We start from the raw sequence: 16,909 nt of genomic DNA on the forward strand, positions 1-16,909 counted from the left end.
GAGCAAAAGCCGATATATTCTTAGCATCTTCCAAATGTTCAGCCCCAGTCGTCAAGTGCTGCTCTTGGGGGGCGAGGTTGAGAGGGAGGGTGACGCCAAGACGGGAGAGAAATACATGCATCAATAGGCAAGGCTACATATTTCTCCTCCTACAATCCCGTTATAACGTTGCCTACTCTGCTAATACGGAGGAGATAGTGTGAATTTAAAGGTGAGTGAGCTAAGGTGATAATTATTTCTTACATGTGGTGGATGTGATGAGATTCTAAAAAATAAATTCGCCGCCTGGTGCGTGACGGGTTAAATTCTGCAGTTTTTGGTGAGATGCTCGTGAGGGTGTCTGTTTGCTTTACCGCATATTGAGATGTTAGGTTAATAGCCGATTATTATCTGATAAGGGCTTTATTGGATGAAAACAGGGCGTGCTTGTTCCGGAGAAGATGAAAGGTGAGACAATTGTGATTAGGTTGTCACGTTTATTGAGGGGAACGATTAAACAGACTATGCGCATCATCGGGATGGTGGTATGATGGGACACGTCTTCAATAATGTATTACCATGCTAATTTCACAGTCTGCTCTACAGAATGCCACACAAGGGGGCAATCATTAGGCTACACAGGTTGGATAGACTAGTGCCGGTCCAATGCCTATCCCTATTTATGACCATTTAGATTAGGCCTATAGCCTAATGTAAGACATTGCTTCAGAATTTGAGCCATAGCCTATGACAAGAAAAAATCACTGAAACAATGTAGCCTAACAGGGATATGCAATAGGATATGTTATTTGAAATATCCCTGAATATTCCCATCATGGAATGCAATATGTCGCCTTAATTCGCAGTACCTGTTAATTCATGTAGAGATGAATTGTATGACTCAGTTTGGCCATGTGAGATTATTGATGCATAATACACATCTAATCAATGCAAATGAGTAGTCTACGGATCCTGTCTCTAATCAGTATATCTTAATATGTAGGACTATTCTTTTTTTATCGAATGTTTAAGACTGTACTGAATCCTTTATTTTTAAAGCATCCATCCATTCTAAATTGAACGATGTGCTCCTGCAGCCTGTACCGGCGCGCTGCTGACTCGGGTGCTGTACGGTGTCGCCCCCGCCGTTTATATGTTGATGACATATGGTGGCCTGAGTCTGCGCTGCCTGCATGTTACAATTGCCAACAGTTCAGGTACATGGCAGTATAGTACAGTGTGCGCTGTCACTGCAATTCAAGCCTTTTTAAGCTCTGAGGTTTATCTGTTGGGATTTTATGCAACACGTGTTTGTCTTGTACACAAGGACACTTTAATCAAAAGATGTGGGAATATAACCATGTCTTGTTACTGTTGGGAGGGCATTCTTTTAATATGTTCTGGTTAAGATAGAAACACGTTACACACCTATTTGTTTTTCCTCTCTGTCTCTAATTTGGCACATATATATTTTTATTGGAAGACTGTAAACTGGAAGTGATGATAGATTTTTTACTAGAGCCTGTAATGACCTATTTTCAACTGTCACCATTAGGAAATGATGAAGCTACATCTCATCTGTGAGTTGTCTTTCTATGTCCTCACTTGAAAGACAATGATGAGTTGAGGATAAGGACATTTACTGGAGCTCTCCTCCCCCTCATGACCTATGATCTGACAAGATCTGACAGGTGAAAGCAATATGGTGGAAACCTGTCCACTCCTTTCATATATATATATATATATATATATAAGAGAGAGAGAGACTGAGAGGGGGGCTGAGAGAGAGGGAGAAATACAGAGAGAGAAAGACAGAGAGTGATTGAGAGAAAGAGGGATAGAGAAAAAGACACATAGAGAGAGGGAAAGAAAGAGAAATACAGTTGAAGTCGGAAGTTTACATACACTTAGGTTGGAGTCATTAAAACTTGTTTTTCAACAACTCCACACATTTCTTGTTAAAAAACTATAGTTTTGGCAAGTCGGTTAGGACATCTACTTTGTGCATGACACAAGTCATTTTTCCAACAATTGTTTACAGGTACAAAAGTATCTATATCCACATTAAAACGAGTCCTATATTGACATATCCCGAAAGGCTGCTCAGCAAGGAAGAAGCCACTGCTCCAAAACCTCCATCAAAAAGCCAGACTACGGTTTGCAACTGCACATGGGGACAAAGATCATACTTTTTGGAGAAATGTCCTCTGGTCTGATGAAACAAAAATAGAACTGTTTGGCCATAATGACCATCATTATGTTTGGAGGAAAAAGGGGAGGCTTGCAAGCCGAAGAACACCATCCCAACCGTGAAACACAGGGGTGACAGCATCATGTTGTGAGGGTACTTTGCTGCAGGAGGGACTGGAGCACTTCACAAAATAGATGGCATCATGAGGAGGGGAAATTATGTGGATATACTGAAGCAACATCTCAAGACATCAATCAGGAAGTTAAAGCTTGGTCACAAATGGGTCTTCCAAATGGACAATGACCCCAAGCATACTTCCAAAGTTGTAGGATTAAATGTCAGGAATTGTGAAAAACTGAGTTCAAATGTATTTGGCTAAGGTGTATGTAAACTTCCAACTTCAACTGTACAGTGAGATAGAGACATGGACCTAGACAGAGAGAGAGATAGAGAGAATATTTTTAGAGTACTTAAAGAAGGGAAGGCAGTGGATAAATGAAGAGTCAGTCTATGTCTGTGTGATATGAGACCTCATCCATCATCCATTTTGATTTACACCACACTTCCAGGCAGGCAGCCCAGGGCTGCACCTCAACAGTCTAAAGTGGCTTTTTCCCCTTGTCTCCTTTCCTTTATCTGTCTCCTTGCCACAGGATGGATAAAAGCAATATGGTTGATGTGTATTGTTGGGAATCTGCTTTCACCTATCAAGTAGTTTTACACTCATCAGAGCAGATGAAGGAAAGGAGACAAAGAGAGGAAGCCTCTTCAGACTATTGAGATGCACCCATTGTCATTTTAACTAACCAGAAACCCATGACCTCCAGTAAACCACCTAAAGTAAACATTCAGCCTGTGTCCTGTTCTGTTGGCGCAGTGATACCTTTTGCTTTTCTGACACTTCATGATTTAGGAATGTATTTTCTGGTGAGGGAGGAGAGGAGGGAAAGGGGGTGAGAGGAAGCAAATGTTGGTCATGTGTGTTTGTGTCTATGGGATTTATGGACAAGTGTGTGTGTGTGTGTGTGTGTGTGTGTGTGTGTGTGTGTGTGTGTGTGTGTGTGTGTGTGTGTGTGTGTGTGTGTGTGTGTGTGTGTGTGTGTGTTTGGGGTGTGCATTTCCTTGTAGCCTGACTGGATACTTTGCCTTCATTACAGTGACAGAAGTATTAGGGGATAGATGCACCGACCACTGGGGTTATGTAAGCCAAGGAGAATGAAGGAAATGATGTGAATGTGAAGGAATGAAGGACAGACAGACAGAGACATCTTTGTGGGGTTCATGCATCTGCAGTCATTGAAGACTTTTCCGCCAATTTAAAGGAGCTCAACAAAGACCTGTCTGTACCTCCTCCTCTCTCCCTTCTCAGTGACCAGAGACTCAAAGGCAGCTTCCCAAATGGCACCCTATTCCCTTTATAGTGCCCTACTTTTGATCAGAGCTGTATGGACCCTGGTCAAAAGTAGTGGAATACATAGTGAATAGGGTGCCATTTGGAACAAATCCCCCATTTCAGATGAAGACAGACACAGTCTTTGAGTTCAGAGTGGGATGCTGCTGGAGCTGAGATTATGTAAGATAAGGAGGAGGAGAGGGTGAAAGGGGGCATGAGAGGAGAAAGAGAGAGGGAGGGAGAGAAACAGACGGAGTGGAGAAAAGAAGAAAGAGAGGGAAGGACAGAAGAGGCATAGCAGAAATGGAATGGGAAATAAAGAGAGAGAAGGCAGAGAGAAGAGAGGGATAGAGAGAGTGGCATGAGGCAGAACAGGAAATAGAATGAGAAAAGATAGAAGGACAGAAAGCAGGAGAGGAGAGAAAGTAACAGCTGAGTCAGACAGAAAAAAAGAGAGAAAGGGACAAATTGGAAGATTGATGAGGAGATGATGCAGGGAGGGAAAGAGGATAAGATATGTGGGAAGAAACAGAGAGAAAAAGGGAGGCAGGAAAATGAAATAAAGAGAGAGTGGCAGTAAAAAGAGAGTGAAATACATGACAGATAGAGAGGGACTGAGGAAGGAAGAGAGTGACAGATATAGAGTGACAGATATAGAGGGACTGATAGAGAGGGACTGAGGAAGGAAGAGAGTGACAGATAGAGAGGGACTGATAGAGAGGGACTGAGGAAGGAAGAGAGAGTGACAGATATAGAGTGACAGATAGAGAAGTCTAGGTGAATAGGGGACAGAAAGAGAGAGAGATACAGAAAGAGGAAGGGAGGAAAAGAGGGAGGGAGTGAAGGATAGCAGATGGCCCAGTCCGGCAGCCCATGGTTAAAAGCCCAAAGGAGAGGAGGCGTGTTTGTGTGTGTGTGTGTGTGTGTGTGTGTGTGTGTGTGTGTGTGTGTGTGTGTGTGTGTGTGTGTGTGTGTGTGTGTGTGTGTGTGTGTGTGTGTGTGTGTGTGTGTGTGTGTGTGTGTGTGTGTGTGTGTTTGTGTGTGTGTGTGTGTGTCACTGTAAACCCAGTGAGGCGAGCACCAGGGTGTTGTTTCCCTTACAAAAAAACATGTCAAATTTGTCCTAAAACCACGTCTGACTCACATGTCTGCTTTTCCCACATTACATTTTTCACGTGATTTGTTCACATGTGAAAATGTATGTGAAATGTCACAAGTGTCCGAAAACTATGTGTCTGACTCACGTGAATGTTTTTATTTTACATGTGACATATTTCACCTGATTTGTTTACACCTGTGTTCACACGTGTCCATACACCACATGTTTTTTCACGTGTTCCTTTCACATGTGATTTTTTGTAAGGTTCTGGCCCCAAATGATTCAAACATTTTTTTTCCCTCCTTAAATGGAGTAGAAGATCTTGGATTATTTGCTTCACAGGTCCTCTAAAAACAACAGCACAGATACATTCCCCTTATGTGCTGTAGTGACACAAAGATAAACATGTTTCACACCCCTGTGTTCACACATTATGATATAACATCACATCACATTTGATTTGTCATGCGCTGAATACAACAGGTGTAGACCTTACAGTGAAATGCTGAATACAACAGGTGTAGACCTTACAGTGAAATGCTGAATACAACAGGTGTAGTAGACCTTACAGTGAAATGCTGAATACAACAGGTGTAGTAGACCTTACAGGGAAATGCTGAATACAACAGGTGTAGTAGACCTTACAGTGAAATGCTGAATACAACAGGTGTAGACCTTACAGTGAAATGCTGAATACAACAGGTGTTGTAGACCTTACAGTGAAATGCTGAATACAACAGGTGTAGACCTTACAGTGAAATGTTTACTTACAAGCCCTTAACCAACAATGCAGTTGTAAGAAAATACATGTTTTTATTAGCATGTAATTGTTCAGTAATAAGAACACAGCAAGGTGTCCCCAACGCCATGTCCCGGCAGAATCAACCTATACAGACAGAACATGGCCGAACCAAGGTGTCCCCAACGCCATGTCCCGGCAGAATCAACCTATACAGACAGGACATGGCCGAACCAAGGTGTCCCCAACGCCATGTCCCGGCAGAATCAACCTATACAGACAGGACATGGCCGAACCAAGGTGTCCCCAACGCCATGTCCCGGCAGAATCAACCTATACAGACAGAACATGGCCGAACCAAGGTGTCCCCAACGCCATGTCCCGGCAGAATCAACCTATACAGACAGGACATGGCCGAACCAAGGTGTCCCCAACGCCATGTCCCGGCAGAATCAACCTATACAGACAGGACATGGCCGAACCAAGGTGTCCCCAACGCCATGTCCCGGCAGAATCAACCTATACAGACAGGACATGGCCGAACCAAGGTGTCCCCAACGCCATGTCCCGGCAGAATCAACCTATACAGACAGGACATGGCCGAACCAAGGTGTCACAACTGATGTGTGCTTGTTGCTGGTGTTGTCTGAGGGACCCTCTCCTCTGGGGCTCCGCTGTGTCCTGTCTTTTGTTTCAGATTTAATAAAATGACTGTGCTTTCAGGCTATGGTAGTGGCTCGGCTCACTGCCCAGTGCAGGGTGTAAGAGGCTGGGAGAGAAAGGGAGAGAGAGAAACAGAGAGAGGAGAAGATTGGATAAGAGTGTCTCGTAGCAGAGAGAGATGGTGGTTGGGGAATTATGACATTATCACATGCTAATTGTCCTCATTAACAAATGAGAGCAGCAGGTTTTCTGCTCCTGCCAACAGATCAGGTCTCTGCAGATGGCTTAATGCTTCCTGCTTTGTACACACATTCTCTCTCTCTCTCTCTCTTTCACACACACACACACACACACACACACACACACACACACACACACACACACACACACACACACACACACACACACACACACACACACACACACACACACACACACACACACACACACACACACACACACACACACCCAACAGTTCAGGCCTGTGTCTAAATGCTATCTCCTTTCATCTCTAGCGTTCGGGATCACAGTGTCTTACAGTGATTAAGCATCCTGTTGCAGAATGGTTGTTGGGAGGGTGAACGCTTTGCTGCTTAATCTCAGCACCTCAATGGCATGCCATTCCCCTGACTCAGGGGAACTAGTTAAATCTGCCGCTACAGATGTAGGATCTTCATTTGATCAACCTGTTGCAGAATAACTTTCCTTCTATGCAGGACATTTAAAATGTGTAGTGTATTTGAGGTTTCAAAGGGATTCTGAAGTTTGTAATTTCCACTTTGAAATTTCAGACTTGATTTGCCCTAATGAAAAATGTATCAACCCCTACAAAAATGTCCATTAATTATAATCCACATAATAATTCACATTTCCTGTTGCTGCAGGATTATTTTCCTGCTGTAGCAAACAGGCTGTAATTAGGGAAAAGGTGGATCTCTGTTTGAAACCCAGTGTCATCTTCGTGTGTGTAGGTGGCAGGGAAGTCAGGCGCAGGAGAAACCAACTTCATATAATTGGAGTAGTTTCATATATTTTTAAAACAAACTCCAATATCAGCGTACATCAAATAAACATGGGTAAACATACCCGTCGCACACCTATACAAAATACACAAACATAATAACACCAAACAATCTCCGACAAAGACATGAGGGGGAAACAGAGGGTTAAATACAGAGCATGTAATTAATGGGATTGGAACCAGGTGTGTAGGAAGACAAGACAAAACCAATGGAAAATGAAAAATGGATCAATGATGGCTAGAAGACCGGTGACGTCGACCGCCGAGCACCACTCGAACAAGGAGGGGGCATCGACTTCGGCAGAAGTCGTGACACCCAGCCAAGCAATTCCCCAGCTCCCCCCAGTCCCAATTACCATTAATTATTCCCAGACTGTTTTAATTCAGGCATGTTCACTGACACCTAATCAATATACCAGTCCCTGTCTGGGATTCAGTGGGAGCCTATGGCGTCCTTGGGTGTATTATCCAGGAACCAAACAGACACTAACAGGCCAAAACGGGAAGGACTAACCTGAACATGTCCAATAAGAAACACTCCTTTTCTTTGCAAAACCTTTCTGTTGCATAACCTTTTGCTACGGCTTGCTATGGTGAGCACTAATGAATACACCCCTAGTTCAAAACCGCAAACAAGCTCCAGTGTGCCTTTAAAGGGGAGGGAATATGAAAAAGAATAGGTTGTTGTTGTTGTTGTTGTTGTTGTTGTTGCAATAAGTTCATGTATCTTTCAATCTTAAAGCCCCACTTGCTTGCAGCTTGGTAGCGTAAATCAACTATTGGAATTGAATTGGGAACTATTTACGCTACATGAGCACTGTGCTAGTTTGTATCTTGGAACAGGGGAGGTGCTGCACTGCAGACTATCGTTTGTACATGTCAAATTATAACATCAAACTTTTTGCATTGGTGGTAAATTGAATTCCCCTGGACATCAGGTGTAGGGATTCAATGCAGCAAAATATCTACTGAGCGTTTTTTCTTAAAGTAGTCAAGGGTTGACAGTCGTCAGTGGATGAAAAACCTTGGCCCTGTTGGAATACTTTGAACATGACTGATATAACGTGACTGGTTTGTTGGATTGCTTTCATGATCTGACATGGAAGGGGGGAAAGATGTATTTTTTCAAAGATATCAGAGAGGAGGAAGAAACTTTGGGATGACCGTTAGGATCAGAGGAACACACACACACACACACACACACACACACACACACACACACACACACACACACACACACACACACACACACACACACACACACACACACACACACACACACTGCATTCACTCCTCTGGTGAAGTCAGTCAAGCTACAGTGAGGGAAAAAAGTATTTGATCCCCTGCTGATTTTGTACGTTTGCCCACTGACAAAGAAATGATCAGTCTATAATTTTAATGGTAGGTTTATTTGAACAGTGAGAGACAGAATAACAACAAAAAAATCCAGAAAAACGAATGTCAAAAATGTTATAAATTGATTTGCATTTTAATGAGGGAAATAAGTATTTGACCTCCTCTCAATCAGAAAGATTTCTGGCTCCCAGGTGTCTTTTATAGAGGTAACGAGCTGAGATTAGGAGCACACTCTTAAAAGGAGTGCTCCTAATCTCAGCTTGTTACCTGTATAAAAGACACCTGTCCACAGAAGCAATCAATCAATCAGATTCCAAACTCTCCACCACGGCCAAGACCAAAGAGCTCTCCAAGGATGTCAGGGACAAGATTGTAGACCTACACAAGGCTGGATTGGGCTACAAGACCATCGCCAAGCAGCTTGGTGAGAAGGTGACAACAGTTGGTGCGATTATTCGCAAATGGAAGAAACACAAAAGAACTGTCAATCTCCCTCGGCCTGGGGCTCCATGCAAGATCTCACCTCGTGGAGTTGCAATGATCATGAGAACGGTGAGGAATCAGCCCAGAACTAAACGGGAGGATCTTGTCAATGATCTCAAGACAGCTGGGACCATAGTCACCAAGAAAACAATTGGTAACACACTACGCCGTGAAGGACTGAAATCCTGCAGCGCCCGCAAGGTCCCCCTGCTCAAGAAGGCACATATACATGCCCGTCTGAAGTTTGCCAATGAACATCTGAATAATTCAGAGGACAAGCGGGTGAAAGTGTTGTGGTCAGATGAGACCAAAATGGAGCTCTTTGGCATCAACTCCACTCGCCGTGTTTGGAGGAGGAGGAATGCTGCCTATGACCCCAAGAACGCCATCCCCACCGTCAAACATGGAGGTGGAAACATTATGCTTTGGGGGTGTTTTTCTGCTAAGGGGACAGGACAACTTCACCGCATCAAAGGGACGATGATCGGGGAGTAACAGACACAACCATCATTTTTGTGTTTTGGGTCATTGTCATGCTGGAATACCCATCCACGACCCATTTTCAATGCCCTGGCTGAGGGAAGGAGGTTCTCACCCAAGATTTGACGGTACATGGCCCCGTCCATCATCCCTTTGATGCAGTGAAGTTGTCCTGTCCCCTTAGCAGAAAAACACCCCCAAAGCATAATGTTTCCACCTCCATGTTTGACGGTGGGGATGGCGTTCTTGGGGTCATTCCTTGAGTTGATGCCAAAGACCACAACACTTTCACCCAGTTGTCCTCTGAATCATTCAGCTGTTCATTGGCAAACTTCAGACGGGCATGTATATGTGCTTTCAGACGGGCATGAGATGATGTCACCACCACAACATTATATCATTATCTATGAATTAGCTAAGGGAGCACCTCCCTCACCCTCACCCACACCCAGCCAAACACAATCAGATGGAGACACAGAAAGAACAAATGAGGGAGGAGAAGAGGATGTGGAGGGCACAGAGAGAGAGATGGAAATAGAGAGGCATTCTATTCTAATGTGCCACTTATCAAACACCATTTTTGTTTATACTCAATCTTTCCTTTATCTTATCTTCCCTTCATCTCTCCTTCTTTCCAGAGCCAGGAGATCTGATGAAGATGAAGACAGTCAGTGTGGTGGTGCTGAGCTTGCTGCTCTGCTCAGGTATGTCGTTAAGCCCAGAGATGTATGACCAGATATGATAAGGTCACATGAGATAATACCTTATTGAGGCCCAAAGGGGTAATGTGACGGTAGCAGTCATCCATCTCTGATTCAGTTGAGTTATGTGGAGCTGTCCAGAGCAGTGTGGAGCTGTCCAGAGTAGTGTGGAGCTGTCCAGAGCAGTGTGGAGCTGTCCAGAGCAGTGTGGAGCTGTCCAGAGTAGTGTGGAGCTGTCCAGAGCAGTGTGGAGCTGTCAGAGTAGTGTGGAGCTGTCCAGAGCAGTGTGGAGCTGTCCAGAGTAGTGTGGAGCTGTCCAGAGCAGTGTGGAGCTGTCCAGAGTAGTGTGGAGCTGTCCAGAATAGTGTGGAGCTGTCCAGAGTAGTGTGGAGCTGTCCAGAGCAGTGTGGAGCTGTCCAGAGTAGTGTGGAACTGTCCAGAGTAGTGTGGAGCTGTCCAGAGCAGTGTGGAGCTGTCCAGAGTAGTGTGGAGCTGTCCAGAGTAGTGTGGAGCTGTCCAGAGCAGTGTGGAGCTGTCCAGAGTAGTGTGGAGCTGTCCAGAATAGTGTGGAGCTGTCCAGAGTAGTGTGGAGCTGTCCAGAGCCCAGAGCAGTGTGGAACTGTCCAGAGTAGTGTGGAGCTGTCCAGAGCAGTGTGGAGCTGTCCAGAGTAGTGTGGAGCTGTCCAGAGCAATGTGGAGCTGTCCAGAGTAGTGTGGAGCTGTCCAGAGTAGTGTGGAGCTGTCCAGAGTAGTGTGGAGCTGTCCAGAGCAGTGTAGAGCTGTCCAGAGTAGTGTGGAGCTGTCCAGAGCAGTGTGGAGCTGTCCAGAGCAGTGTGGAGCTGTCCAGAGTAGTGTGGAGCTGTCCAGAGTAGTGTGGAGCTGTCCAGAGCAGTGTGGAGCTGTCCAGAGCGGTGTGTGTGTCCAGAGTAGTGTGGAGCTGTCCAGAGTAGTGTGGAGCTGTCCAGAGTAGTGTGGAGCTGTCCAGAGCGGTGTGGAGCTGTCCAGAGTGGTGTGTGTGTCCAGAGTAATGTGGAGCTGTTCAGAGTAGTGTGTGTGTCCAGAATAGTGTGGAGCTGTCCAGAGGGGTGTGGAGCTGTCCAGAGTAGTGTGGAGCTGTCCAGGGTAGTGTGGAGCTGTCCAGAGCAGTGTGGAGCTGTCCAGAGTAGTGTGTGTGTCCAGAGTAGTGTGTGTGTCCAGAGTAGTGTGGAGCTGTCCAGAGTAGTGTGTGTGTGTGTGTGTGTGTGTGTGTGTGTGTGTGTGTGTGTGTGTGTGTACAGGTTCAGTGTGTACAGGTTCAGTGTGTACAGGTTCAGTGTGCGCAGGTTCATTGTGTGCAGGTTCAGTGTAAAAACAGGTTCAGTGTAAGAACAGGTTCAGTGTGTGCAGGTTCAGTGTGTACAGGTTCAGTGTGTACAGGTTCAGTGTAAAAACAGGTTCAGTGTGTACAGGTTCAGTGTGTACAGGTTCAGTGTGTACAGGTTCAGTGTAAAAACAGGTTCAGTGTTTACAGGTTCAGTGTGTGCAGGTTCAGTGTGTAAAGGTTCAGTGTGTACAGGTTCAGTGTGTACAGGTTCAGTGTGTGCAGGTTCAGTGTGTACAGGTTCAGTGTAAAAACAGGTTCAGTGTGTTCAGGTTCAGTGTGTACAGGTTCAGTGTGTTCAGGTTCAGTGTGTTCAGGTTCAGTGTGTTCAGGTTCAGAGTGTACAGGTTCAGTGTAAAAACAGGTTCAGTGTGTACAGGTTCAGTGTGTACAGGTTCAGTGTGTACAGGTCAGTGTAAAAACAGGTTCAGTGTGTACAGGTTCAGTGTGTACAGGTTCAGTGTGTACAGGTTCAGTGTGTACAGGTTCAATGTAAAAACAGGTTCAGTGTGTACAGGTTCAGTGTGTGCAGGTTCAGTGTTTACAGGTTCAGTGTGTACAGGTTCAGTGTGTACAGGTTCAGTGTGTACAGGTTCAATGTAAAAACAGGTTCAGTGTGTACAGGTTCAGTGTGTGCAGGTTCAGTGTGTGCAGGTTCAGTGTGTACAGGTTCAGTGTGTACAGGTTCAGTGTGTAGAGGTTCAGTGTTTACAGGTTCAGTGTGTACAGGTTCAGTGTGTACAGGTTCAGTGTTTACAGGTTCAGTGTGTGCAGGTTCAGTGTGTACAGGTTCGGTGTGTACAGGTTCAGTCTGTACAGGTTCGGTGTGTGCAGGTTCAGTGTGTACAGGTTCAGTTTGTAAAGGTTCAGTGTGTACAGGTTCAGTGTGTGCAGGTTCAGTGTGTGCAGGTTCAGTTTGTACAGGTTCAGTGTGTACAGGTTCAGTGTGTGCAGGTTCAGTGTGTGCAGGTTCAGTTTGTACAGGTTCAGTGTGTACAGGTTCAGTTTGTACAGGTTCAGTGTGTACAGGTTCAATGTAAAAACAGGTTCAGTGTGTACAGGTTCAGTGTTTACAGGTTCAGTGTTTACAGGTTCAGTGTGTACAGGTTCAGTGTTTACAGGTTCAGTGTGTGCAGGTTCAGTGTGTGCAGGTTCAGTTTGTAGAGGTTCAGTGTGTACAGGTTCAGTGTGGACAGGTTCAGTGTGTACAGGTTCAGTGTGTGCAGGTTCAGTGTGTACAGGTTCAGTTTGTACAGGTTCAGTGTGTACAGGTTCAGTGTGTACAGGTTCAGTGTTTACAGGTTCAGTGTGTGCAGGTTCAGTGTGTACAGGTTCAGTCTGTACAGGTTCGGTGTGTGCAGGTTCAGTGTGTACAGGTTCAGTTTGTAAAGGTTCAGTGTGTACAGGTTCAGTGTGTGCAGGTTCAGTGTGTGCAGGTTCAGTTTGTACAGGTTCAGTGTGTACAGGTTCAGTTTGTACAGGTTCAGTGTGTACAGGTTCAATGTAAAAACAGGTTCAGTGTGTACAGGTTCAGTGTGTACAGGTTCAGTGTGTACAGGTTCAGTGTGTGCAGGTTCAGTTTGTACAGGTTCAGTTTGTACAGGTTCAGTGTGTACAGGTTCAATGTAAAAACAGGTTCAGTGTGTACAGGTTCAGTGTGTACAGGTTCAGTGTGTACAGGTTCAGTGTGTACAGGTTCAGTGTGTGCAGGTTCAGTGTGTGCAGGTTCAGTGTGTACAGGTTCAGTGTGTACAGGTTCAGTTTGTACAGGTTCAGTGTGTACAGGTTCAATGTAAAAACAGGTTCAGTGTGTACAGGTTCAGTGTGTACAGGTTCAATGTAAAAACAGGTTCAGTGTGTACAGGTTCAGTGTTTACAGGTTCAGTGTGTACAGGTTCAGTGTTTACAGGTTCAGTGTGTACAGGTTCAGTGTGTACAGGTTCAGTCTGTACAGGTTCGGTGTGTGCAGGTTCAGTGTGTACAGGTTCAGTTTGTAAAGGTTCAGTGTGTGCAGGTTCAGTTTGTACAGGTTCAGTGTGTACAGGTTCAGTTTGTACAGGTTCAGTGTGTACAGGTTCAATGTAAAAACAGGTTCAGTGTGTACAGGTTCAGTGTGTACAGGTTCAGTGTGGGCAGGTTCAGTTTGTACAGGTTCAGTTTGTACAGGTTCAGTGTGTACAGGTTCAATGTAAAAACAGGTTCAGTGTGTACAGGTTCAGTGTGTACAGGTTCAGTGTGTACAGGTTCAGTGTGTGCAGGTTCAGTGTGTGCAGGTTCAGTTTGTACAGGTTCAGTGTGTACAGGTTCAGTTTGTACAGGTTCAGTGTGTACAGGTTCAATGTAAAAACAGATTCAGTGTGTACAGGTTCAGTGTGTACAGGTTCAATGTAAAAACAGGTTCAGTGTGTACAGGTTCAGTGTGTGCAGGTTCAGTTTGTACAGGTTCAGTTTGTACAGGTTCAGTGTGTACAGGTTCAGTGTGTACAGGTTCAGTGTGTACAGGTTCAGTTTGTACAGGTTCAGTGTGTACAGGTTCAATGTAAAAACAGGTTCAGTTTGTAAAGGTTCAGTGTGTAAAAGTTCAGTGTGTACAGGTTCAGTGTGTGCAGGTTCAGTGTTTACAGGTTCAGTGTGTACAGGTTCAGTGTGTACAGGTTCAGTGTGTGCAGGTTCAGTGTTTACAGGTTCAGTGTTTACAGGTTCAGTGTTTACAGGTTCAGTGTGTACAGGTTCAGTGTGTACAGGTTCAGTGTGTGCAGGTTCAGTTTGTACAGGTTCAGTGTGTGCAGGTTCAGTGTGTACAGGTTCAGTGTGTACAGGTTCAGTGTGTACAGGTTCAATGTAAAAACAGGTTCAGTGTGTACAGGTTCAGTGTGTGCAGGTTCAGTGTTTACAGGTTCAGTGTGTACAGGTTCAGTGTGTACAGGTTCAGTGTGTACAGGTTCAATGTAAAAACAGGTTCAGTGTGTACAGGTTCAGTGTGTACAGGTTCAGTGTGTACAGGTTCAGTGTGTACAGGTTCAGTGTTTACAGGTTCAGTGTGTGCAGGTTCAGTGTGTACAGGTTCAGTGTGTGCAGGTTCAGTTTGTAGAGGTTCAGTGTGTACAGGTTCAGTGTGTACAGGTTCAGTGTTTACAGGTTCAGTGTGTGCAGGTTCAGTGTGTACAGGTTCAGTGTGTACAGGTTCAGTGTGTGCAGGTTCAGTGTGTACAGGTTCAGTGTGTACAGGTTCAGTGTGTACAGGTTCAATGTAAAAATAGGTTCAGTGTGTACAGGTTCAGTGTGTGCAGGTTCAGTGTGTACAGGTTCAGTGTGTACAGGTTCAGTGTGTACAGGTTCAGTTTGTACAGGTTCAGTGTGTACAGGTTCAATGTAAAAACAGGTTCAGTGTGTACAGGTTCAGTGTGTGCAGGTTCAATTTGTACAGGTTCTGTGTGTACAGGTTCAGTTTGTACAGGTTCAGTGTGTACATGTTCAATGTAAAAACAGGTTCAGTGTGTACAGGTTCAGTGTGTACATGTTCAATGTAAAAACAGGTTCAGTGTGTACAGGTTCAGTGTGTGCAGGTTCAGTTTGTACAGGTTCAGTGTGTACAGGTTCAATTTGTACAGGTTCAGTGTTTACAGGTTCAGTGTGTACACGTTCAGTGTGTACAGGTTCAGTGTGTGCAGGTTCAGTGTTTACAGGTTCAGTGTGTGCAGGTTCAGTTTGTACAGGTTCAGTGTTTACAGGTTCAGTGTGTGCAGGTTCAGTGTGTACAGGTTCAGTGTGTGCAGGTTCAGTGTGTGCAGGTTCAGTGTGTGCAGGTTCAGTGTGTACAGGTTCAGTGTGTGCAGGTTCAGTTTGTACAGGTTCAGTTTGTACAGGTTCAGTGTGTACAGGTTCAGTGTGTACAGGTTCAGTGTGTACAGGTTCAATGTAAAAACAGGTTCAGTGTGTACAGGTTCAGTGTGTGCAGGTTCAGTGTGTACAGGTTCAGTGTGTACAGGTTCAATGTAAAAACAGGTTCAGTGTGTACAGGTTCAGTGTGTGCAGGTTCAGTGTGTACAGGTTCAGTGTGTACAGGTTCAGTGTGTACAGGTTCAGTGTGTACAGGTTCAATGTAAAAACAGGTTCAGTGTGTACAGGTTCAGTGTGTGCAGGTTCAGTGTGTACAGGTTCAGTGTGTACAGGTTCAGTGTGTACAGGTTCAGTGTTTACAGGTTCAGTGTTTGCAGGTTCAGTTTGTGCAGGTTCAGTTTGTGCAGGTTCAGTGTGTACAGGTTCAGTGTGTACAGGTTCAGTGTGTACAGGTTCAATGTAAAAACAGGTTCAGTGTGTACAGGTTCAGTGTGTGCAGGTTCAGTGTGTACAGGTTCAGTGTGTACAGGTTCAGTGTGTACAGGTTCAGTGTTTACAGGTTCAGTGTTTGCAGGTTCAGTTTGTGCAGGTTCAGTTTGTGCAGGTTCAGTGTGTACAGGTTCAGTGTGTACAGGTTCAGTGTGTACAGGTTCAGTGTGTACAGGTTCAGTGTTTACAGGTTCAGTGTTTACAGGTTCAGTGTTTACAGGTTCAGTGTGTACAGGTTCAGTGTTTACAGGTTCAGTGTGTACAGGTTCAGTGTTTACAGGTTCAGTGTGTACAGGTTCAGTGTGTACAGGTTCAGTGTGTGGAATAATCCACCAGGAGGAGTAATAGACACAACCATCATTTTTGTTTCTTTTGGGTACTTATGACACAGTATAGTTATCGGTCATATATCTAACATTTTTGATGAATTACATTTCTATGCATAATTCTGAAATCACACCAACCTCTTTTCTCTTTGTCCATAGCTCTGATGGCCCCTTTGAAAGGTAAGCATCCCTGCCATCTGTTATCAATGCATCATTAGTTATGATATAGTACTAAGCTTTGTGATGCATTTCTGTGGAAATGTTAAACATACCCTCCCACCACCTCCCAGGTAAAGAAGACTCCCAGCAGACCATGTTCTTTGGGGAGGACTTCCATCTGCAGCTGCCCTCCCTGGCTGCAGAGGTTTTGTTCCAGCCCAGTAATGCCAAGGCGGGGGTCGAGGTGGTCCTGATGCGGGGTGGGTCCGTGGTCGGTAACCGTGCCAAGCTCAACAGTCAGCTCAGTCACCTGATCCTAGCGAATGTGGGTGAGGAGGACGAGGGGACATACTCGGTGAAGAAAAACGAACAGCCCGAAGAGGTCCGACGGATCACACTCATCGTCAGAGGTATGGGGTCTGAGTGTTGGAAGAGGGAAAGTTGCTCTCTGGGAGGGGGGTTGGAAGAAGGAAAGTTGCTCTCTGGGAGGGGGGTTGGAAGAAGGAAAGTTGCTCTCTGGGAGGGGGGTTGGAAGAAGGAAAGTTGCTCTCTGGGAGGGGGGGTTGGAAGAAGGAAAGTTGCTCTCTGGGAGGGGGGGTTGGAAGAAGGAAAGTTGCTCTCTGGGAGGGG

At 45.1% G+C, this 16,909-nt stretch overlaps 1 protein-coding gene across 3 annotated transcripts in view; it reads left to right on the forward strand.

The window, feature by feature from the left end:
• Window positions 1-16,909, forward strand: part of LOC106579702 (uncharacterized) — a 27,191-nt gene continuing 10,282 nt past the window's right edge. Inside the window, exons 1-4 of one of the 3 annotated variants that reach the window (XM_014159852.2) lie at window positions 1-211; window positions 10,043-10,108; window positions 16,280-16,300; window positions 16,411-16,689. In XM_014159852.2, coding sequence (XP_014015327.2) covers window positions 10,057-10,108; window positions 16,280-16,300; window positions 16,411-16,689 — 352 coding nt within the window. In that variant the 5' untranslated portion in view covers window positions 1-211; window positions 10,043-10,056. Of the gene's footprint in view, window positions 212-319; window positions 448-1,117; window positions 1,197-10,042; window positions 10,109-16,279; window positions 16,301-16,410; window positions 16,690-16,909 lie in introns of those variants that run through there. The other 2 variants (XM_014159843.2, XM_045702100.1) reach the window with 2 other exon arrangements.

The sequence above is a fragment of the Salmo salar genome, chromosome ssa02 (assembly GCF_905237065.1).
Source record: "Salmo salar chromosome ssa02, Ssal_v3.1, whole genome shotgun sequence".
Lineage (NCBI taxonomy): Eukaryota > Metazoa > Chordata > Actinopteri > Salmoniformes > Salmonidae > Salmo > Salmo salar.